Source organism: Lindgomyces ingoldianus (assembly GCF_010093535.1).
Source record: "Lindgomyces ingoldianus strain ATCC 200398 unplaced genomic scaffold BDR25scaffold_21, whole genome shotgun sequence".
Lineage (NCBI taxonomy): Eukaryota > Fungi > Ascomycota > Dothideomycetes > Pleosporales > Lindgomycetaceae > Lindgomyces > Lindgomyces ingoldianus.
The window spans coordinates 174,501-197,680 of record NW_022985182.1 but is presented as its reverse complement, the minus strand read 5'-3'; the positions used below and the strand labels follow the sequence as shown (position 1 = coordinate 197,680).

The 23,180-nt window shown below is 37.0% G+C and overlaps 7 protein-coding genes across 7 annotated transcripts; 3 read left to right on the top strand and 4 right to left on the bottom strand.

Moving 5' to 3' along the window:
- Positions 1 to 173: 173 nt before the first annotated feature.
- BDR25DRAFT_326143 (uncharacterized protein) lies at positions 174 to 1,236 on the top strand (the record flags this gene model as incomplete). The annotated part of the gene is made up of 2 exons (XM_033692255.1): positions 174 to 197; positions 247 to 1,236. 2 exons carry the CDS (start codon positions 174 to 176, stop codon positions 1,234 to 1,236), a joined length of 1,014 nt encoding a protein of 337 aa, XP_033546078.1.
- Positions 1,237 to 3,901: 2,665 nt separating this feature from the next.
- BDR25DRAFT_356486 (uncharacterized protein) lies at positions 3,902 to 4,806 on the bottom strand (the record flags this gene model as incomplete). The annotated part of the gene is made up of 4 exons (XM_033695644.1): positions 3,902 to 4,014; positions 4,073 to 4,109; positions 4,157 to 4,472; positions 4,526 to 4,806. The coding sequence occupies 4 exons, from the start codon at positions 4,804 to 4,806 to the stop codon at positions 3,902 to 3,904; spliced, it is 747 nt and encodes a 248-aa protein (XP_033546077.1).
- Positions 4,807 to 9,162: 4,356 nt separating this feature from the next.
- BDR25DRAFT_315285 (uncharacterized protein) lies at positions 9,163 to 10,381 on the bottom strand (the record flags this gene model as incomplete). The annotated part of the gene is made up of 9 exons (XM_033691515.1): positions 9,163 to 9,200; positions 9,341 to 9,351; positions 9,388 to 9,449; positions 9,506 to 9,535; positions 9,629 to 9,676; positions 9,742 to 9,813; positions 9,865 to 9,948; positions 10,248 to 10,260; positions 10,347 to 10,381. The coding sequence occupies 9 exons, from the start codon at positions 10,379 to 10,381 to the stop codon at positions 9,163 to 9,165; spliced, it is 393 nt and encodes a 130-aa protein (XP_033546076.1).
- A 618-nt stretch (positions 10,382 to 10,999) lies between these two features.
- BDR25DRAFT_334885 (phospholipase) lies at positions 11,000 to 12,427 on the top strand (the record flags this gene model as incomplete). Its single annotated transcript, XM_033692969.1, has 3 exons — positions 11,000 to 11,355; positions 11,447 to 11,689; positions 11,830 to 12,427. The coding sequence occupies exons 1-3, from the start codon at positions 11,093 to 11,095 to the stop codon at positions 12,425 to 12,427; spliced, it is 1,104 nt and encodes a 367-aa protein (XP_033546075.1). The 5' UTR covers positions 11,000 to 11,092.
- Positions 12,428 to 13,128: 701 nt separating this feature from the next.
- On the bottom strand, positions 13,129 to 14,715 carry BDR25DRAFT_356483 (uncharacterized protein; the record flags this gene model as incomplete). The annotated part of the gene is made up of 6 exons (XM_033695643.1): positions 13,129 to 13,237; positions 13,279 to 13,368; positions 13,401 to 14,218; positions 14,253 to 14,338; positions 14,373 to 14,632; positions 14,690 to 14,715. 6 exons carry the CDS (start codon positions 14,713 to 14,715, stop codon positions 13,129 to 13,131), a joined length of 1,389 nt encoding a protein of 462 aa, XP_033546074.1.
- Positions 14,716 to 14,751: 36 nt separating this feature from the next.
- On the top strand, positions 14,752 to 15,983 carry BDR25DRAFT_356482 (uncharacterized protein; the record flags this gene model as incomplete). The annotated part of the gene is made up of 9 exons (XM_033695642.1): positions 14,752 to 14,907; positions 14,963 to 15,029; positions 15,062 to 15,124; positions 15,188 to 15,310; positions 15,339 to 15,576; positions 15,614 to 15,664; positions 15,710 to 15,741; positions 15,798 to 15,846; positions 15,929 to 15,983. 9 exons carry the CDS (start codon positions 14,752 to 14,754, stop codon positions 15,981 to 15,983), a joined length of 834 nt encoding a protein of 277 aa, XP_033546073.1.
- Positions 15,984 to 16,200: 217 nt separating this feature from the next.
- BDR25DRAFT_356481 (uncharacterized protein) lies at positions 16,201 to 17,619 on the bottom strand (the record flags this gene model as incomplete). Its single annotated transcript, XM_033695641.1, has 10 exons — positions 16,201 to 16,233; positions 16,289 to 16,371; positions 16,395 to 16,481; positions 16,545 to 16,588; positions 16,615 to 16,651; positions 16,719 to 16,856; positions 16,893 to 16,934; positions 17,023 to 17,155; positions 17,180 to 17,464; positions 17,500 to 17,619. 10 exons carry the CDS (start codon positions 17,617 to 17,619, stop codon positions 16,201 to 16,203), a joined length of 1,002 nt encoding a protein of 333 aa, XP_033546072.1.
- Positions 17,620 to 23,180: the final 5,561 nt, after the last annotated feature.

Here is a 23,180-nt window from a genome sequence, read left to right as displayed (position 1 = left end):
ACGGACCAAGATGAGACTTGTGCGGGACGCGCCCCGCTCTAGTTTTCTGCCTACTCACCTCCACTAATATTCCATCTCCAAAAACCTCACTCTTTGCGACTTCATCCTCGTTCGTCTACCCTACGTTCTCTTGATGAAAGCGCCCTTTGTGTGACATCAGTTGAAGGATAACAATGATGTTGTTGGATTCAACCGAGGTAAGCTATCTTTAGCATCACGAGAAAGCCACCAACTCACCAGCCGAAGAAAGACCTTTCACTACAACCTCCCTTCCGGACAGAGCTTTTGAGGAGTGTCTCAAGGCAAGATGGAGCAGAGCTGCTGATCCCGCTTCTTCCTGCAACGTATCGAGACCGATACGTCGTCCGTCTCGTCAACGCTGATGTACTTGCCTATCTTAAGTCCGAGTTGGATCTTAAAAGGCTGAACCGTGTCCACAACTGGCTTTGGATTGTCGGTCTCCCATCACCTCCTCGACCACTGCATATGCAACGCCTGAAAGGTCGAGATATTATCGTCGCCGAACAACTGGATCTTCACCTCGTCTGGTCGCCAACCCAAGTTTTCATCAAGCCTTTGCCGCGATTTCTTCTCTCCGCCCGTTTCTGGCAATCCGATATTTGTCCCCACTACCATCTGTACCAAACCGCGCTAGGGTTTTTACTGACATACGTCGCGTTGATAGAACGAGAGGTTGACTTTAATCTAGCCGTCAGTCTCGGCCTGCTTCCATCCGAACTCACGTGGCCGGGATGGTTGTCCTTAGTCGAGGAGGTTGTTTTCACGTCGTCGGAAGCGAATTCATACTTCTCGGATCCGGCCAGCCTCTCGCACTTAGAACCTCACGTGCCCGTCAACCCACGTTTCTACTACGGTGAACTCCGTTTAGGCCGTCTCAACTGGATCTACCGTCTGCTTCTGGGCTCGCCCCGAGGGTACTTGAGCGGATGCACGACATACGGCGCGTTCATTCGTGACAACGTAAACTCGCTAATCACGCTCTTTGCGTACACGACCATCGTGCTTTCAGCCATGCAGGTGGGCCTGAGTACGAACTTGCTCGCGGATAACTATGGCTTCAGTATGGCGTCGTATGTCTTTTCCATTTTTGCGATCCTAGCGCCTCTGTCGGCAATATCGGCGATCATTTTCCTCTTCTTAATTCTTTTCGTGGTTAACCTAGTACGAACTTTGGGGGTGCGGCAGAAGAGAAGGCGGCAGGGTGCAGGGGTATGATGAACAAGAAAAACGGTGAATCTCGACTAAAGAGAAGGAATAAAGGACAACCCAGCAGGATTTAGAGGAGTAGAAAGGAAGACTGGAGTAGTGACAATGGCGACGAAAGGAAGCCATGCAGAAACACACAGCAAGTATCCAATGCCCAACCTTGACTATTCCCAGAATATACCTCTGGGCATCGCCAAAGCCTGAGCACCGGAGTCATATCTGGGCCTGCAAGCTTAGTCGCTGGTCCGAGAGGGTGAAAAACAGCAGAGTTAAAGTGGCCAAGGAGTAATAGAAGTGAAATTGTAGGCGCGAAAGAGGAAGGAGCAAAGCACGTGACTCCGGGAACTTATCTGAGTGGGAAGGGTGATGTGAATGAGCAAAACGCTCAACGCGGGCGATAAGTATATACGAATCTTGATCTCAGTGTTTATCGATTTTGTGATCCATCCATTTTAACCGGTCGTGTCTTGAAGAATAACAATTAGACGGAAGGGAAACATGGCATATGTAATAATGGTTCGTAAACGGCGATCTTCACGAAAGCGGGTATTGAAAGTGGCCTCGCGGTGTACCAGTAAACCTCTTATTCTTTGCCTTGTGTTACTACATGTTTCTTTGATTGGTCAGCTGCGGCAGGATATAGAATATTTGAGGATGGGACGTGTGGTCGGATAATGAAGGGTCGAGGTAAAGTGGCAGTGAGAATACTGGGGGCGAGTTAGCTTTCGCCCTGTGATATTTATACCTCTCTCGTCCTCTGGAGCTTACATCTAACGTCAAACTATCTAATCAAAACAAGCCATGGAACGTGCGACCGCGCCACTAGGCAGCAGGTAAGACCCTTATTTTCTGCTCTCGAAGCATATCGGCGGCATGGTGGGTCTTACCTTTTTACCAAACATGTTAAGACCTGGGTCCAAGGAAAATTTCGCCTATGTTAACAAAACCTCGAGACTACAACGAACGGACGACGGACGAAGATTCGTATGACAGCAGGATACATAGCGTATCGAGGCGGAAAGCGATTTTAACGTCATTCTCACTGCCTTTAACGATGGTCTACGAGAGAAATATTTTGGCAGCGTGGCTAGAGGATTTTCGTGGTTCGTAAATTGCTATCTGCTTTCTTACAATTCCTAATTACAGTCGGAATAGCTTCAGGCCAATTTTCAGCAGTGTATTATCGAGAATAATCCACACCGCTTGAAGGAGAACTTTCAGGAGCTCTGGGCAGCACTCCACTCTATAACGGACCTCCGAGTGCTTCTGTGTACCCTAGATTCGATTCATCTGAAGATTTAGACGATCGTTCAGCCGGTACATCTCAGCCACGATATCGCTCATCCGGAGCCGATCCGGCGTACCACGTATAACCTCTGGCAAGTTTTTCACCACATGTCGCGGCCAAATAGCATTTCCCAAGCTCTAAATGTTTTATCTCAAAAGGCTCCACGTTTCTGAGATCTAGGAATCATCTCTCGGTCGCCCATCTCTAATATCTACTTGTAAGCACTTAAGAGAGAGGGCTGTAGACTTCGCGTAGGCTTGCTAAAATATATTTTAGCGCACATGTCGAAGTACAGCTTCTGCTTCACTATGAACACAATACCGAATTATACACGGGACTTGAGTACGTTGGATGTAGCAGGAAACCGTGTCTTCTGTGCGAGAGCATATTGAGTTTGTCTTTCATGGGATTCTGCACTTTTCGCGATATGGGATGGCAATCCGGCATGGGGCATGCCTATAGATCTTCGGGATACCCTCAGAAAGGATATTTTCCCGCTCTCAGAGTTACCCAGGCACGTATTATTGAGGCGAACTAGACAAGAGTCGGTTACGATTCAGTTGCGCAGTCTTTCTGACCCTCGACCTTCAAGAGCGCTCATTTTGATGTGAAGGAATGTACAGAAGGAAAGCAGCAAGTTAAGGCGAATGTTTTTTGGACGCCCCTACTTTATTCTGACCCTAGGAGAAGACACATATAACTATCATTGCGTCCTAGCGAATCTGGACATCGCTCCCTAAAGTCCTACTCTGATCCTTCGTCAAACCTTCATTACTATCGTTAGCCTACTGGACTAGTTCTCGCACTATATCACAACTGTCAGACCCTCCCGTCCTTCTCTTAGTCGCAATCCAGTATTGCCTCATGACCCGCTTGCACTTGTTAGTAAAAAGCGGGACATTCGGGGCTGAAGCCGCTACGAATCCACAAGCCCATTTTCATTCACTCCAGATGGACATTAAGGTCATGTAGTACCTTTTTCCGGCCTTGCGTTAAAACAGTATGATATAATAGAGTCGGTCTATGGAGGATGTGCTGTATGCCTTTTGGCGTTCACTGTCGGGAAGAGAATGGGGGAGGAGGAGGACCATTCACCGTGCACCAACTTAAAAACTGTAGCGAAATGTCCAACTTCTTTCGCCTCGACAAGTTCAGACCCTAACGGCGTGGTGGAGGATCATGTTGCTGTAATGAGAATATCAAAGCGGTACCAGGGACCCGAGTGTGGCTGGGTAGGTTCCTGAAGAAGATGCCCTAATAGCTTTATTAGTCACGTGATTGCGTGATGAATAGAGGTAATACGGGACCTCAAGTAAGATAGAATTGTCCGTTAGGGGTCTAAGTAGGCTAACCTTCCTTTCGATTTATAATTTTTTTGACAATGGACTACAAAAACATCAATGGATGTTGTTGATTGTTTACGGGCTTGTTTAATCCATATACTTGACTTCTTAGACGTTTCTGACCAATTACCAAGTCCACCATTTCTAAAACTGCCCCTAGCCGAGCGGAAACGCCGAGGTATAGCGGGTTTAACTAGCATTCACGCATAAGTACCGAAGTCGACTGATCGTGCTGCTCTCCCACCATCCTCCTAAATAATTTGAGAGATATCGACAGGCCTAGGTCTTCTATTCTCACGAACCTCTGAAATGCTATGTTGACACACCGAGCAAAAGGTCCGATAGTGCGACCTTTCTCAGTGATCAATAAATGGGAATGATGATGGTGACCATCTCGGAGGCAACCAAGGCTAATTTGGATTCGAATGCCCCGAAGCGAATTCGGAAGGAAAACGTCATCATGGCCTGGTTTCAACGTTTGAGTTGCCCAACTATAGCAGCACAAAATGAATGGATTATTATAGTAGAATCTTATTTCAGATTGTGGGAGGGGTTTCAGGTCTTTGGAAGTCCCCCAGCTTAATCGTATGTAGTGACTGAAGAAAATGTATGAGCTGACGCACGTAGAAGCAACCACAGTAGTGAAGAGCAACCGATAGTTGCGGACGAGCATAGCATGACGCGTGGATTCTTAGGGGGAAGTGGATTTAGGGCAGAGGCTGGAGCCATAAAGTCGATTGTCGAGGATCCGTCTATATCGCAAAGGAGGGGTTGACAGGGGTAACCCGGGCGACAAATAAGGTCGACATCAATGTAATTTCTGGAAATATCGAGGTCGTAGGGGGATCCATTAACAAATCCAGCGCAACAAATCCGAGAATGAACAATAGCGCGACCAATAGAGATCAGGTTGCAAAGTGGTCTCGCTCGTGCGTACAGTTTGTTCATACACGCTAAAAACTCGCTTAAGCAGCCAAGCGTTAGAAATTAAAAGCAGAAAGTGTTATGTTAGCTTTTAACTTTTTTATATCTAGCTTAACTTTTTTATGTCTAGCTTAACTTTTATATATGCAAGGTTATCTTTTAGCTACAAAGCTAGTATACAAAAAGTAATAGCCCTGTAATAGAAGCAAAGGACGCAAATAGCAGTGTAGGTACATTTTAATTATAAATTAAAAGCATATCTAGCGCATTCTAGAATATAATTGTAATAAGCCTTTTTATATCTAGAAACTTAACAATTTGTATCTTTAATGTCTTCTAATACTATACCTTCTCCTATGCCTTCTTTTACAGAAGTTATCTAGCAATACTACTGCCTAGTTAAGCAAGCTTAAACCTTAGTTAACAATCTTACTATTAATACACAGGACCTTATTATTAAAGATAAGGATAAGGCCCTTGCTAAAAAGCGTAGCTATCCCCTACTAAAGGTTAAGCTTATAGGCCCTAATGTATAAGTAAGTAAGCTTTAAGATACATTTATTATTTATTTAAAATATACTTTAAGTGTATTATAAAAGAAAGATAATGTATAGCTAGCACTTACTAAGAGTGTTAACCCTATTGTTGCCTATAAGATAGACAGTGGCTAGATCCTACCTAAATACCCCTATACACATCTAGATAAGTACGCTTATGTACTTAATTATAATAACTCTACTTAGCAGTAAGCTATATTAATGTTAAAGGTACTTACAGCAGCTAATTTTCTAAGAATACTTTAAAAATTTATTACTAATATATTATTATTATATTAGAGTTACTAATTCTTGTGCTAAGTTGTCTTACTGTTCCGCCTAGTCTACTCACCCTACCTTAGGTGTAATGCCCTCTGTGCTAAATATTAGTGCACAGGATTCTGTGGCTGCAAATACCTACATCTAGACCTATCTAACATGTAATATAAATAGATTTTAGATTTAATGTAGGCTTGTTACGCAAAGCTCTGTATAATTAATAATATATTAGAAACAGATTTAAAGAGGCGTAAATCTATAGTAATTTTCTAGGGGGCATAGACTAGGTTTAACATACATAAAGCCTATAATTTATAGGTAGAGAGCTGTAAGCTTATAATTAAGCAGCTAAAATTTCTAGTAAGCCTACTTTTAAATACATTCTTATAACGCTTTTATTACATTTAGCATAGGTTTCTAATATATCTAGGACCTAAATAGCAGATTAACTCTCTACTTAGCCTATAAGAACTATTGCGCAGCTCTAAAAAAGCGTAGTAAGCACTTTTATAAGTAGCTTCTGCTTAATACCTTTAATAAGCCTTTTTTAGAAAGGTTAGTGCGTAGTGTTAAGGTACCTTAAGAGGCACCTAAATACTATAGTGTTGTTAAGCCAAGCATCTTAAAGCGCTAAATGTGCAGTAAGTCTATTTAAAGAACAGCTATATATCTATTCTAAATTAACTTTTAATGTATCTAGGTATTAACTATCTACAAGGCTAAGGAAACATAGTCTAATATAACAGCTGTGCCCTCTGTTTCTACCTTATTGTCTCTAATAACTAGATTAACAAGCTAATTGCAATATTTGTTTTATTTAAAACACATATTAGTTGCCCTCCTTCTTCTAGTTGTGCTCTAGAGGATGTTGTTAATTATTTAGTTAAAGTAATAGCTAACTGCGTTACACCTAACATAACGCTTAGTAAGTAAAAACATTTTATATGTATTTAAAATGTATTTAGAACTAAACCTACTGCTACAGCCTAGTTCTTATAAAGCCTAATGCTTTATTAATTTTGTAATAACTACTATATAGCTACTTTTCCTTAGATTTACTAGTCTTTTGTAAATAAGAATTAAATTAGGTGTCTTCTATACTAAGAACGCCTACTTGCCTATCCCTAAGGTAAAACTACTTATAGTGTACTAGCTAAGTATTATTAGCAGCGTTTTTTGCTAGTAGAAGAGGTAAGTATATTTTATAAATACATTTAAAATGCATTCCTAATATATCTAGCGCTATATCTAAAGCTACTATAATAATACTAATAGAGTTATAATTATTTGTTACTATAAGTAGTAGATTAAGCTTTTACTCTAATAAGAGTCCTTTAAGATTAATATGTCTTTTAAATGTATCTATAACACTGCCTTTAATAAGATTATTGCTGTATTATAAAGTAAGAAGTACAAGAAAAGTAAGTTATAGATCTATATACATTTTAGATATATTATTAATGTATCTAGATGTTCTATATTTTTGTATTATTACTAATAGCGCTAGGCGTGTTACTTATTAGCATATAATAGCGCGTATTAATAAGCTTGTCTTTAAGATAATAAATAAACAACTCTGCTTTTAATACTTACATAGCAAAGGCTTAATAGCCTTAGTTGCTAATATAAATAGAAAGCAACTAGCTAGTAAGTAGATATAAGATGCATTCTATATTATGCTAAAACTAATAAGAATAGATACTAATTATATGCAGGTATTGCGCATTAGCTTTAGTCTATTAATCTGTACAGCTGTAATTAAAGGTAGTAAGCAAGGCAACTTTTTATCTTCTGCTGCGTCTACTTTAGGCGTAGTATTAAGAGAGCTGCTAGGCCTAGATAGACTTGCTACTCTGTTTATGCCTAAATAGTTACTATACTAAAGGCATTAGCTACTAAATATTACTAGATCTTAGATCTACTAATTAGTATGTTTTAAGAATTTATTTATTATGCATTTTATAATGTTGCTAATTATATTCTAAAGAACAAATGTAATTTAATCTAGCAGTAGGCCTACTATAAAAAACACCTTATAATTACTGCTAGATTAAATCTAAATCTTTCTAATATTCTTACTTCTAACTTTCTTTAACAACACCTGCACACTAATAGTGTTAAGTAGACAGTAAATGTGTCTTATACTTATAGAACCTAGCAGCATCTCCTGCTTATAGTTTTTAAGTATGTTCTACTTGTTATTACATTCTAATTTAATTTAGAATACATACTAATTACATTCTAATTAGGGCCTAGTCTATAGATTAACGTATTATAGAGGAGTGTACTGCCTAGGACAAAGGTGTATCCTACACCTACTATAATTACTTAATAAATAAGCAGTATAAGGAGCATATGCTTTATAAAAGTAAGTAAGCTTTTAAAATGTATTTAAAATTAATTCCTAATACATTCTAGAGCGTGTTGCAGTGTAAGGGATTATAGAAATAGAAGAAATTAATTTTATAAAGAAAGGTAAGAACTAGGTGCTGTTTACTGCTACCTTAAGCAGTAATATACCTAGTAGTGCTTGCTATAGTTAGCTAGCTAAATAAAGCTCTTAGGCACTAATTAAGTCTTATAGAGTGTCTGTCTTATCTGCTAAGTTGCTGTCTTGCGTTCTAAAATTAATAAGGTATGTTTAGATACATATTAGATACATATTAGATACATTGCTTACTTACTCTAGATCTACCCTATCTCTATGTGTCCCTTCTCTAGAGAAGCAGTAGAATATAACTAAATTATATTTTAAATGCATTGCTAACTTTATTACTAGCTTAACTAGTTTACCTTTAAAGCTACGCTACATCTTGTTGTAAAGGTTACTTCTAAGGCTACTAACTATAGTAGATAAATAGGATATATAGTAGTTTAAGCTTAAAAAACACTAAATAAAGCTCCTAGCTTTTAAAATCTAATATAAAAAGTGTTATTTAGTAATAGGCTTAGCTATAAAGAACTTAGATGTAGATAATAAAAGTAGATATAAGTAGCTAGATAGATTATAAACGCATCTATAATATATTTTTAATTATGTTTAGCATTATAATATACACCTACGCTTTTTATTTTATACTTATTAGTATTATTCTTAACATAATTATTATTAGATTTAAAGATAAAGTAGTTAAGTAAACATTAACTATATAAATAACTACTTTTAAGACCTTTAAAAAATACTTTTAAGACATTAAGTAATATAAATTAGTTTTAATATTATATTAATTTTAGCTTTTAAGTAGTTTACTTTCTAAACATTAAAAACAAAGTATTATATTTAAATTGCTTTCTAGGTTAGAGAAAGCTATTAGCTCTAAAATTATATTCTAATAAAATGCTTAAGTTAATATAAGGGTATTATATTTATAATAAATCTACTTTTTATAAAAGCAGCCTTAGCTGCTTAAAAAATCCTCTAGATTATATCTAAATAAAATTCTTATTTTTAAAAAGTAGCTTAAGCTGCTTAAAAAAGAAACTCTAAGTAATGCATCTAAATTAAATTTTTATAGCTTTTTTTATGTATATCTAGTAATTATATCTAAAACTACTTCTTATCTGCTTAAATGTGCCTACGCAGGATACCCTTGTAAGTTAGGCCTGTATACTAGTTAGCAGGTACATTCTACTTAGGGAAGTAGTTATAGCTAGCACAGGCCCTATTAAAAGTGCATTCTAGATACAATTAGAATACATAACCTAAAATTTAGAGAATTATATCTTAAATAAAAAACACTTACACTTATAAGCCCTACGCGTGTTAGTCACCTTACTGTAGTTTACGCACAGAGATTTATAACTATTATTATAGACAGAAATAATGCAAAGTAGGGCTAAGATATTAGGTAACTAGGATATAATTAGTATTTAAACTTAAGTAATGTATCTAAAATATATTTATATACCTTAAAGGTTTTGCCTAGAATTATAGGCATCTTTACACTTTTAGCAACATAGATTATAAATAGGTTGTTAGAAAACTAAGACTTTTAAATATATTTTATATATAATATTTAAATAATACTTACTTTAAAATTATTATAGCAAATAACACAGCTAACCTTATAGTTAAACGCCTAAAAAGGTAAGTGTAGATACATTTAAGATATAAATCTAAAAATTATATTTAAAACTAACTTACTTTACTATCTTTAACTTTTATGTCCTTATTTAGATTATAGTTATTATCCTCTAAGTTAATCTTTTTTTTATGCTAGATATAATTAAAATATAATTTAAAAAATGTATTTAGAAAGTATCTTACCTTAGTTATACTACCTTTAGCTGCTTTAACTGCCTTCTTTTTAGCAGCAACTTGCTTTTTCTTTACACAGGCATTTATGTAGATCTTTTTCTAAGTTTTTAGCAGCTAAATATAATTAGTGCTATTTTAGTAATATATCTTATAAGTAGTAAAATGTATAGAATCTTAACACAAAGTAAGCCTAGCATCCTTGTTACTATTCTCTACTGCCTGTTAAATAGTCTCTATAATTGCCTTATACATATCTAGATATAATTAGAATGCATAACTAAAATTTAGAAATTATATTTAGAATGTATACTTTTAATAATCTAAAGTTTAGCTGCCTTTTTCTGTTCTTTAGCTTAATTTCTAATAATTAGCAAGGCATGTGCTTTACAAACATGCTTAAGTAGACTAGAATAACTAAAGATAAAGTGCTAAATATAATTAAAATACATTACTTAAAGTAAGAATTATATCTAAAGTTAATTTTTACTTACTTTATAATTATTAACCTAGCACTAACACTTAGCATATAAAGGATTAAAGCCTTAGATAACTTAAGCAGCTACACTACTTCTTTTACTTTTAATAAAAAGTTACATCTCTTTGTCCTAGACACTATCTTAGATAATATTAAGTATAAACTTAAATTAGGGAATTATATTCTAAATGTACTTACATATACTGTCTTTTGCACCTAATCTAGAACACAACACAGCAAATAATAGAGTGTACAATAATTAATGTAGGATTGCTGTAGATATAATTAGGATACAATATCCAGGCTCTCACTTTTTAGTAGGGCGCCACCTAAAAGTAAGTGAGCTAAATAATAAGGGGAATAGGACTTACGTAAGTACTTAGGCTGCTGTAGGGGTTTAAGGATTCTATTTAAATAGAAATAGCGCTTAATTTAGAGAGTTTTTAGAGAGTTTTAAGGCTGCGACCTGACGTAGTGGTGGGTGCTGTTTAGAGGAAGTTTTCCCGTGTCGCGCGAGCTTTTGGATACATTGGCCGAAATTTAGCCGACAAGCGAGATTTTAGCGTGTATGACCGAGCTGCAACCTCGCGTAATGCGGCAGTAGCCGAAATCGTGTTTTGACCGCAGCTGAGGTCTAAAGTAACCCCACCAAAAGGAAGCTGAAGCATCGTGAAATGCGAGAGACCACATATTTCTAGGCATCCGTGGTTTCCACTTTGCACGAGCACATCGTACTGCTCTGTCTTGAGGCAAACGGAAAGCATGGCGACGGAGCATAGCGTCAACGTGCAAAGCCTAATACCCTCAACAACACCGTCGCGAACCCAAACCGGCGATGGCCACACCCTTGACAATACAGGCTACTGCCTCTTGTCCCTAGATGGTGGTGGTGTCCGTGGCCTTTCGACTCTATACATTGTGCAAAACATCATGGACCGGCTGAACTATATGCGCGAAGAGGCAGGACTGCAACCTAGGAAACCGTGCGAGATTTTCGATTTGATCGGCGGAACAAGCACGGGGGGGTAAGAGCGTCCCCATCTTCCAGAACACGTCCGGTATCTTTAATGGTCCGGCTATTTTGAGTATGAACGGTTGTTGATGCTGTAGCCGCAGTCTAATCGCCATCATGCTGGGCCGTCTCGAAATGACCGTTGAGGAATGCATAGAAGCATATACGAAAATGATGAAACACATTTTTGCGCAGAAGAAAAACCGCTCTTTCATCAGTATCTTTGGCGGTGTAAAGGCGCGGTTTTCCTCAGAGGCACTCGCAGACGCAATTTCTCAGGTCCTCAAAGGACGGGGAATCTCCATCAACGAGAAGTTTGAGAATGGAGTAAAGCCACGATGTAAAGTGTAAGCACCTATCAATTTCATCATGATCTGCGGAGGCGTGCTTGTCGCACATTGATGGGTGCCAGCGGCCCAGCATCTCCACAGTGTTGTCCACTTCATCATGGCCAAACGATATTAGCTAACTTGATGCCAACGTCCAGCTTCGTCTGCACAAAGTTCCAAAAAACGAACACGATAACTCGCCTCCGCAGTTATCGCATCCCCGCAGGCACCGATCGCCGCCCCACCATCCTTGAAGCCGCGCTCGCGACCTCCGCCGCACCAACCTACTTCTCCGACGTTGCCATCGAAGGCAGCAAGTTCGTTGACGGCGCACTCGGGGCGAACAACCCCGCCGTGGAAGTCGAAGAGGAGGCCTCCGATCTCTGGTGCGAAGAGACAGGCCATCTGCAGCCTCTAGTCAAATGCTTTATCTCGATTGGCACCGGGCACCCCGGAATACGGAGTGTTTCCGACAAAGGGCTAAAGAACCTTTTAGAAACGCTGCAGAAGGAGGCGACGGAGACAGAGAGCACCAATCAGCAGTTCCTGGGTCGCTGGCGGGACCATGTGGAGAAGGACCGCTGTTTTCGGTTCAATGTCGACCATGGGCTTGAAAATGTGAGGTTAGCAGAGTTCGAAGAGGAGGATCTGATTCGAGCGGCGACGTCTACATATTTGAAGGAGCGGGTTACGAAAGGAAAGTTGAGGGTGTGTGTAGAGAATTTAAGGATGAAGGAGTGTATGTATGGCGCGTAGTTCATAGAACCAAATCTCGAAGGGGAAGGTTAGAATGCACATTGCTGACTGCCTTATTTATACACAGATAAACCCACCCCAGAGTTTATCAGAAGCTTGAAGCAGCAAACGCTCGGTGGGCAAAGAGTGTCTCAAACCTTGTCAAGAGCTACGACATCAGAAATTTGTAAGTTTATTCAATGTTGGAGCTCGTACAAACGTCTTCCAGGTCGGATGAAGCTAATGTCCTGTTCAGCAGAACTCGTGAACCTAGGAAACTCGCACCTCAAAGTACCTCCCGACCACATCACAATGGACGACCTTCTTCAAGCACGCCACTACTTCTCTAAAGCTCTACACTACCTCAAAAGCGACCCCTCAACCTCGCCTAAGCAAGTCGCACGCCTATGCCAGAAGCTAATGGAGACCTCACTTCGACTAAGCATGACGTCGCCTCGCGAAGGTACGGAACGAAAAGAGCATGCAGACCAAGCTCGCGAGTACGGCGAAGCGGCACTAGATAACGTGCTGAAGTGCCAGGACGAGTGCATGATCGCGCAGGTTCAGTTCTTACTGGCGTGTGTGAGTGCGTGGAAGGTGTATCTGCATGCAAGGATGAGTGGATTGGATCCGAGGAGTCACCCGGGGAGGGGGGCAATTGAGATACTAATGGCAGAAAGATTAGAGGGGCTTAGGAACTTCCAGAACCTAAACATGGAGGGTTACGAGGCGCAAGCGGAGAAGTATTTAGGATATTTAACCAAGACGCCTCGAGTGCAGGAGTAAGAGTGAAAACGGTTGGGAAAGGTTCGTATAGTACATTCAGGACTGCTATCCTTGTTCCAACCTCCTACCTACTCGTGACAGCTCACAGAATGGCACACAAGCTATCTACCATCCCCGCGGATTCCCCGGTGCAGCAGACAAAAGCGTAGGTGCTGGTCTCGGCATCCCCGAGACCACTGAAACAGAGTCATCCGGTGTGACTTCTGACTCTGTATTCGGCCGCGGAAAATATGGCTGAGAGTAGTGATTCATTGGATATACGGGATGCGGGTTGGGGGGAGGCAACTGCTGTGGGTAGGTAACTTTGCTCCTTCCTTGGCACCCGAACCACTTCCACAACATCTTGAGCACGGTCAAAAGGAAGACTAGCCCCGCAAGACCACCTACAACTATCCCAATGATTGTCGTTATGGAGAGCTTTCCTGATCCCGAGGACGAATTTTGTGACGTCGAGGAAGCCGTGGGTCCAGCCCCGGCACCCCCAGCCGTCACCCTACTCGAAGCCCCCAATCCTGTTGTCGTCGCCTGCACTGTCGCCGGCTGTGCCTGAGGACTATATCCCTTCTCAACACAATACTGCGCGTAGATACTGCCCGCGGTGGACGCATCAATCGCGAAATCCCCAACCTTACAAGACTTCTGGATACAGCTTGTCAAATAAGCCTGCGCTGGGTTCTGCAAATCCGGTCGACAATAGCAGTCGTTCGTGGCCTGCCAGCCATTAGAGCTGCATGCTGTGTGCGTCGCGCAGCCTATTTTGCTTCCGAGTAGGTCGTTTGGGCAAAAATCATCTGTGAGGAAGCATGATCGCGCACATGGTTTTTGGAGTGGAAAGGCAGCGAGGGTGGTAATGTCTTGGGTTATGGTGCCGATTTGGGCATTTGTGATTGGCAAGATGAGGAAGACAACTGAGAAGAGTAGGAGATAAGGTGACTTGTTGGAAAATGCGCGTTCCATTGCCATATTCTGAGGGTGGAAAATATGTTTACAGCAGCATCTGTAGGCAGAGAGATGGGGGTTGGAAGGCTGTGAATCGGGAGTAATAGTTAGGCTGCGGGACTGGATGGCTCGATAAGAGAGGGATCCTAGGTGTCAACCAACTCGTATCCCACGATACGGGAACATGGATAAAAAGCAATTCAGTCCCTGAACCCCTGCAGGACGCCGAGATTCGAGTGACGATCTCCCGCTTTCGTTTCTGCTTGCATGGTGGCCAGCCTCGTGATGCTTGTGCGGGCGGTTAAAATGCCCATCTGGCCCACGAAGAGCAAGCCACAAGGCACGTCCCAAATTTCAACCAGAAACGGTAATAATAGGCGGACCAATTCTCTACGCGACGCGGCGGAATGGTTTGTCGAATCACCTCGAATGTGGCTGAACGCAAAATACAAGTGAATACGGCATCGAACACAATTCTCATTAACCCTGTTGGCTTTTAGGCTTCCTTCGTACCAGGTTAGTCGAGGTCACAGTATTCCATATTATTATTATGTCAACATGCATTTATTGTGGCCGATGTGCATGGCCAGAGACCGTAGTTGCTCGCCTATAATTCTAATATGAAGGTCGAGTACGGTTCCGGGGCGAGCGGAGCAGCCCGTTTCATGACGCGAAGTTGGCCCTTCAACCACATCTCAGAGAATCAAAGAGTCCAACCCGTTCCCAATGCCACCTTAACTCCAGTGGTGGTCAGTCGAGGCGACACACTCATAACCGTAAGCAGGTATTACTATCAGCGATGTAAGTGACGCCAGCCTTCCTCTCCGGCAGCGGCTCAATATCGCAATTCACAAAATGAATACAAATGGACCAGAACCTTCTTCTCATGAATCCTCCCGTAGCCCCTATACATTTCCTCATGGTTGTCAGAGCCGGAATGCAATTCCAGTACTCTTGCATCTTCCGTCTCAAACATGTGTGCTGGAGGGTCACGTGGACTAATATCACGTGCGATACCTATTTCGTGTCCTTGTTCGATGTTATCCCACGAGTCAGACGCTCTTTCGAGGCTTAACCGGACCAACTACAATGCTGTGGCTAGTGAGGTCACGTTTTTAGAACCGTCTACGGAACATTCGTCGAGCGTGGCGCAGCAGCGCAAAACCTCCTCGTCAATCGGTAATACCTATCGCTAACGCTCGGTGAGATCCTCCAGAGGGTATAGCTCATGAGATAAGTTCGATGCTTCAATCGAAGCCATGTATTTTCAACCCACTCCCACAAAATTCCCTCCACTCCTATTACCAGATTTTGCTACTGGAGAGCGTGAAGACTACCGTCAATGAGGCTCGGGAAGAGGAATTGGATGGGCTTGAGAGCTATTCATGCTGCATTGGAGAACCGGGTTGCTTTTCACAAGCCTCTTCCCCCAAGACTACGCTTGGGTCGAGAGAACGATAGGTTCGCCCTAGATAACTCTAGCAGCAGCATAATTGAAAATTTCGATCTCCCTGAGGGATATACTATGAATGAGTGGACCGAGGAAGATTAATTTCTTAGAGTGAGACACAATCTCAGAGGGTTAAGTGGTGAGCTCCCTTTAACATTTTGTCATGCATTTAAAGGGACAGATTTAGAAGGCCGTGCGACATGCCAAGGGGTCAAGCTTTGGACTTAAAAGCTTCGCATCTTATCGATGATGCGGTGAGACTGAGGTGAGCCTTTCAGAACATGATAGGGCTAGGAAGCAAAGAAGCCAAGGCCTGACTGATTAACACTTCTAATATAGTCCGCGAGCTCGTTTAATTTGCCTTGGACAAACTCCATTTTCAAAGTACCGCCCTTAAGGTAACATTCCTCCAACTTAGGCTTAAGTTTATCCTTCATCTACAGGCGCTTGCTACACGTCAATGATACTAATCTATAGTAAACTAAACACCAGCTAGCTGAGAGGAAGGTTTCCATGCTTATATTAATAAGAGTTAAAAAAATTTGGACTATGATAAAAGATTAAGACGGCACTTTTTTTTTTGTAAAACTATTCCTCTCGTCAAGTTCCTGCTCTTCGTTTAGTCGGTTTTTAGGGAACCCCTTAATTGCGGCTATCGCAGGAAGGGATCATCTGGAAGAAATAATGGAAAACTACTTAACTCTTACGTTATATTCGTAGACGCCTGGCTGAGTATTATATATCTTGAAAATTTCGTCCGAAGATAAAAGGCTAGTTACGGCTTGTACCACTGGCACTATGAGAGGAAGGAACGGTGGTTGATGTCTTCAGTATAAGCCGGTCGTGGAGGGTTGGGCCAATTGCTCTTGGATGGGCAATACACCATATAGAACTGGTACCCTTACGCTTCAAGACTCAGTCATATAACGGAGGGTTAACAAGAGATAGATATGTCATGGGAACTCAAGCTAGTATTTTCAATTAACTCGTGTTTTCTTCTTCGTTGTCTAGAACGCAAATACGTCAGACGGACAGACTGGAAAGTTTTAAGATTACACTGGTATCAAGGACTCATGAAAGCCATGCTGTGTTTCGTAGGATTGATATTAATTGAAGAATTATATAGCCCATGAGAACTGGTGTCCTGTCTTTCCAACGTTAGAAATATAATATGAAGCAGGTATGATATTGCGATCCACTTATTCCAGTCGATTCGGCGATCCTTCCGGGATTTACTCCATTTTCTCATTGTTCCCCTTAATAGCGGGCCGTAGACTCAATACTATAAGACATATTAGATAGCATTATCACCCAAGTCGTGAAGTGCATACCCCCTAGATATCTTGGTGGGGTCTACCCTTTGAAGATGAATTTAATTGTTGCCTTAGCCGAAGTTCCAACGAGCTAGATAATTCCTGTCCTAAAAGTTCTTCTATTGTACCCAGAATGGTTGCATCCGGCCAAGACGAGTTTAAGGGACGTAGTAGAGTAAAGCCTAGTATCAGCCAGGAAGACTTAAAATACGGTACGCCAATAGGTGAGCTTGGGATAGTAAGGATGACGTAGCGAGTGAGCTAGGAAGAAAGTGAGCAGCCAACGAATAGAGATCTTAACTTTGGGCCATCGGAGGGCCATCTGATAGTCAGATATAAGGTCGTTGCAGCCAAATACACAGGCAAGGCAAAATTTTGAGAGCTGACTGTAGATGTACTGTACACCCAAGACCAGCAATGGCATTCGGCACGATGGTAATAGCAGCGTATAAAGCAGAATTGATACCAAATTACGACCGGATTAGACCCAGAGTTTAGGATCCTTAAAACCTCAAGTGATCTTGTTCCGCGCAAAACACTCTTCGGCATCGTGATAGTCTTTATCGAGCTCTGGACGAGACTTTAAGCCATAAGCTCTTTTTCACTCGCTCAGCGTTCCCAACCGTACGTACTACGACTCGTAGATACGTGAACGTAGCAGTCACGTGAGCCGTTGAAACGTAGGAGGAGTGTGAGCCATAACATACGTAGGAGCCAGCTCCCATTACGGACCGTAATACGTCTTAGAGAGACAATATTTCCTAGTAATATAAAGTCTTATTAGACAGCTATAGGGACGCGTTAAAAGGGTGTTTAAAGTTATATTTTTAAAGTAATAATTAGGTAAAAACTTTACAGTTTATATAATAATTAAAAAGCTAGCAAAGAAGAGGATTAAAGTGTAAGATCTTATAATTTTAGTTAAGAATTATAATTGCTTATAAACTTACTTATTATAAGCTAGATATCCTAGTTTCTTTAGTGTAGCAGGTGTACAGCTTTATCCTAAGGATCTTTTTAAGCTAGCTCTTTTTACTAAACTAGAGTTGCTTATTACGCTAGTTCTTATTAACTTACTTAATTAAGGTCTTTATTATTAGAGTTCTTAGTTTTTTTTTATAATAGCACACTATCTAATAGTCTTTTAGCTTTTATAAAGAAGTACCTAAACAACTTTACTTTTAATAATAAAGTATTATTTACTATTAAGTAGAATAATGTCTAGATAAGAAATAAAAAGTTAAGGCTAAAAAAGCTTAGATACTAAGTAAAGTATAAAAGTTAATTATATAGTAATTATTAGTTATTCTAGATATAGCTTTATAAAGCTAATTTAGTGTATAATAATAAAAGAAACACCTTTAAGATAAAGTTATAGCTTTGCAGAAGGTGCTACACTAAAAGTAATTATAAAAGAGTAAAGAAAGTTAATAGTTACACTTATATTATCTACTACTTTAGAAAGGAGCACTAGATAGATGTTAGTAAAAGAAGTAAAAGCACTTTTTTACTTAATAAGCTAAGAATCCCCTTAAGTTTATTTAAAGCAGCTTATAAAGTTATAAGCTTATTATATATTATTTTTTATAGTGTTTAGTAGAAGGAAGCTTTATAAGTAGTAGTTATTAACTAAGTAATACTTTATAATATTTTTTTTTATACAGCATTATTAGTAGAACTTTAGGGTATAATTACCTAAAATAAAGCTAATCTTCTTGCTGCCCTCCTAGCGTCTAACACTACATATTTATTCTACGTGCAGTAGGGATATACATAGCAGAAGCAGGAGATTTAAATAATGCTAAAAATAGCCTAAAGCAAAATTATGTTAAGCATTAATATATAGACTTCTCTAAACTACCTCTTTTTCCTAGGTGTAGTGTTGTACTTTATTAGTAAGTGTACTTTAGCTTATTAGTTTAGCGTCTTAGCATCTTTTATTAAACTAAACACTAACTAATAATACTGTGTAGATATTAACTACTAACACTATAACATCTTAATTAGCTTCTGCAACTTATATAGTAACTATACTAAAGCAAATTAAGCGCTAGAGATTATTAAAGTTATTAATAACTTTAAAATTATGTTAAAATTTTATTATTTAGTAGCTAATAATATGTTAAATAATAATAATAAGACTATCTTTACTCTTGCCTAACATCTTAATATGCCTTTTACCTCTAAGCACTATATACGCTGCGCTGGCTATACAATCTAGCTAGTAGTAAAAGCAGTTATCTATAGCAAAGGGATAAGCGCTTTTAAAGTAGAGCTTGCTTAAGTAGCTTTTTAAGAACAATTTAACTTTTATTACTACTATAAAGTTATTAGAAAACTTTATAATTTTATAAACATAGTGCTAGCATTATATAAATAATAGAAGGCTTTTATAACTTTTTAGGCTACTTTTAATAATAATAACTCTTTCTAGAGCTTTAGAACACTTAATCTTATATAAGATAGTAGTGTACACTAGCACAGTGTTTATCTTATGCTCCTCTGCTATTTTAAGCTTAAGGACACTATTACTAAGTTTATACATAAGTAGAGAAGCTGTTAAATAGACTCTCTGCTAGCTAGCACTTAGTGTTAGCAAATGCGTATGAGACGGAGAGGTTTGCACAGTGTAAACATTGCATAGGGGTGTTAGGTAACTAGTGTTAATTACTTCTTATTTTTCCTTTGTACAGAGAAAAAGGGGGATATCTAGATGTTTGCGCACAGAGGTTCGCGCACAAGCATTATGTGACATAGATACGTGATCCTGCTTGTGCGTGATCGCTTGTATCTAGGCTGTAACGCTGCTGCTGTGTACAGACACTAGCAACTTTTCTTTTTATCTAAAGAGTTACCTTCTATACGCGTTACCTTTTTTCTGTCTGTGTAGGTTTATCTAATTATGTTCTGCCTTTACTCTACCTTATTTATTAGGACTTGCCTTAGTAATGCTGTGCGTTAGAATAAGCTAGTTATGCTATATAAATAGCTTTTTTTTTCTTTATTTTTTACTTTCTAAGCCTTACTATATAATCCTCTAGCTCTTTTTTTTTTTTATATAGTGCTAACAGTAACAGATCCTTATAATAAAAAAGATAAGTATGTATAATATAAAAAAAAAAATAAAGAGAAATAGGCCTTATATAAAAGTGTTGTTAGTCTAGTTAGTCTAAGGCATCTTTGCGCACAAGATCTAGCTAGTCTACAGATGCTTCTATCTAGACAAAGAGGTAGTTAGTTAGAACTAATAATTAAAAAGCCTAGTTTAGTGTTTTTTTTATATATATATTTACTAAGTTATTTTTACTATTAATTTACTTTATTTTAGTAATTTCCCTTTTTTTATATAATTTATAAAGTAATATAATGTTAATTATAAGTTACTTTTTACTAGTAGTGCCTAGCTTAATAAAGTAATTATATAAAAACTTTAAATTTATGCAGATTACTACTAGAATTAGTAGTAGTTTAAGTGTTTATATAATTTACTATAAAGTTATACTAAAAGTAATTATATTATTAAACTTTCTAACTATTCTATATAGTTTACTAGTAAGAACACTTCTAGTTACTCTTTTACACTTAGTAAAATTCTAGTATATAATGTTACCTAGTATTTTAAAGTAGTTACTTTACTTTATATAGTTTTTATTACTTAATATAATTAAAAATTCTAGCTATAAGCTAAAGTTTTTATTATTAGTAAATAATTTATTTATAAAGATAAACAGCTTTATATAATTAAGCTATAATAGTAAAAAAGTAAGACTACACTTACTATTATTTATCTACTATTAGATTTATGCATTAAGTGTGTTAATGTTATTATGCAAAGGGTCTATAGTTTATGTAGTAATAAATAAGTTAAATGCTGCTTTTAGTTAATATATAAATATAATATATGCCTTTTTTACATATTACTTAATATATTATTATGTAGCATTTTTATTTTTTAGGTTAATTATATAAAGGTAGCTTACTTATTTCTTTTAAGTAAAAACTACTATGTTATGTGTAAGTTTAATTCTTTTACTATTAAACTTAATAAGCTACTTTTTTACTAAAATAGTTTTACTTTTTATATAAAACTTTACTTTTTATAGTTTTTTTTTTTTTTTTATATAAAATTTTTTATTATAATGCTTAAAGTGTTATTTATTTATAAGCTAGTAATACTAAAGGTGTACTTTTTTTTATTAGTAATTAAAAAGTAAAAGTTATATAAAAAATGTGCATACATAGCTTTTTTTTATAGTAGTTATAATATATCTTAAACTAATACAGTCCTAATTTAGCAGCTTTATATAAGAGTTGTACAACCTAGAGTATTATATTTAGTAGAAAGCTCTAGCGCATCTTCTTTAGTAGCTTTATATACAGTGTGCGCATAAGCTTATCTATTAATTAGATATATACTTATGTAATATTATATAGTTTAAAATGCATTTTATATATAGCTCTTAAGCTTACTTTTATAGCTAAAAGTAGTCTCTAGCTTATTTTTTAAATAGTTAGTAACTAAGTAAAGATTTTTCTTTTCTTTTTATCTAAGTAGCTAGTAAACACTAGGCAGAATTTTTTATATAGTTAAGTTATTTTACCTTTTACTTTTTATATAAAGTAAAAGTTAAAAATCTAACTTTTATGCTTTATTAAGTTATACACTATAACTTTAAAAGTGCTATTAGTAATTAAAGTGTTTATTTTTATATAGTCTAATTTTTTAAATAGTTTTTTAAGTATAGTAATTATACTATTTATATAAAGCTTAATAAATAAGGCCTAATTATTTTTTTTTCTAGGTTAGAAATACCTAGTCTAGACTTTATATAGGTTTTCTTTACCTTTTACTTCTTTTAGTATCTATACCTTCTCTTTGCACTAGTGCAGCATTGCTATTCTAAAGGGCTTAGTCTATAGTAGGCTTTAGTTTTACCTTTATAATATTTTTATAAAGCTATTTTTTTTTTCTTTTTTTTAAAAGATCTTTTTATATAGAGATTAGTTTATTTAAGTTATTTATTATAAGTAAGTTATTTTTTTTTCTTTATAGTATAGTTTAACTTATATATATTAAAGCTTTAGTAGGCTAATTTTTTTTTTAATAATAATGTTTTTTTTTTAATACTTTTAATTTTATATAAGCTAGTCTAGCTTTTTTTCTTTTTTTATACTATAATCTTTAAGCTAAGAGGGAAGTTAAGAACTTTATATGTTATAAAGCTATTATAAGTGTTAATTATATAATTAATGTTTACTTTTATATAGTTTTTTTAAAGTATCTTTATTACCTTTTATATAGCGCTTACTTGTGTAATAATGTTTAGTAATAGTAGAAAGTTTAGGTTAATTTTTAGGTATGCTCTAAAGACTAGCAGTGTAGGTACTAGACTATATAGGCTAGCTGTGTTGTTTAGAGCTTTAACTACTATTTATAAGATAGCCTTATTATTTATACAGTTACCTAGCTTAGTCTTTAGAATGTTAAACACTTATTAGAGAGGTGTATGCACGCGCTTAACCTTTTTAACTACCTAATGTGCTTCTATAGGCATCTGCCTACATGTAGCTCTTATAATCTTTACATAAGCTTAAAAATCTTTTAAAGTAAAGTTTATACTAAAGTTATACATAATATAGTTTAAAAGTTTTTAATAAGTGTTAATCTAGCATTTGCATAGTGCATTCTAGGTATTTTATGTAGACATAGATTTTAAAAATATAGCAGCCTAAAATAATATGTTTATATTAATAATATATAAAACATCTTTATTATTAATTTATATAATATTAATAATAACTTTATAGTTAAAGTAAGTGTTATTTTTAATTATAAACTTAAATCTTTATAAGGCCTAGTTATATAATTAGTAGAAGTAGTAAAACTTCTTAATTTTTTCTAGCACTACAGCATTAACATTATAGCTAGCGCTAGTTAGCATCTTTTAAAGTCTTTTTATGCAGAGGTGTCTAAATTAGTAGTAAAGGCAGTAAAGTTTTAATTTAGTAAAAAAAAATATAAATTTTTTTTTACTAATATTAAAAAAAAAGTGTTTTTATTTTTATATAATAAAAATAGTAGTTTTGTCTTTATATATAATAACATTTAAAATATTATTAAAGTATACACCTATTTAGTCTACATCTACTAGAGATAGTAAAAACAGTGTTAGAGTGTTTAGAATATAATATATTATGTTACTAACTAAGTTAGTAATTTATATAGTACTAATTAATTTTATTAATTTTTATTTTTTAAAGCTAATACTTTTTTTTTTTAGTGTTT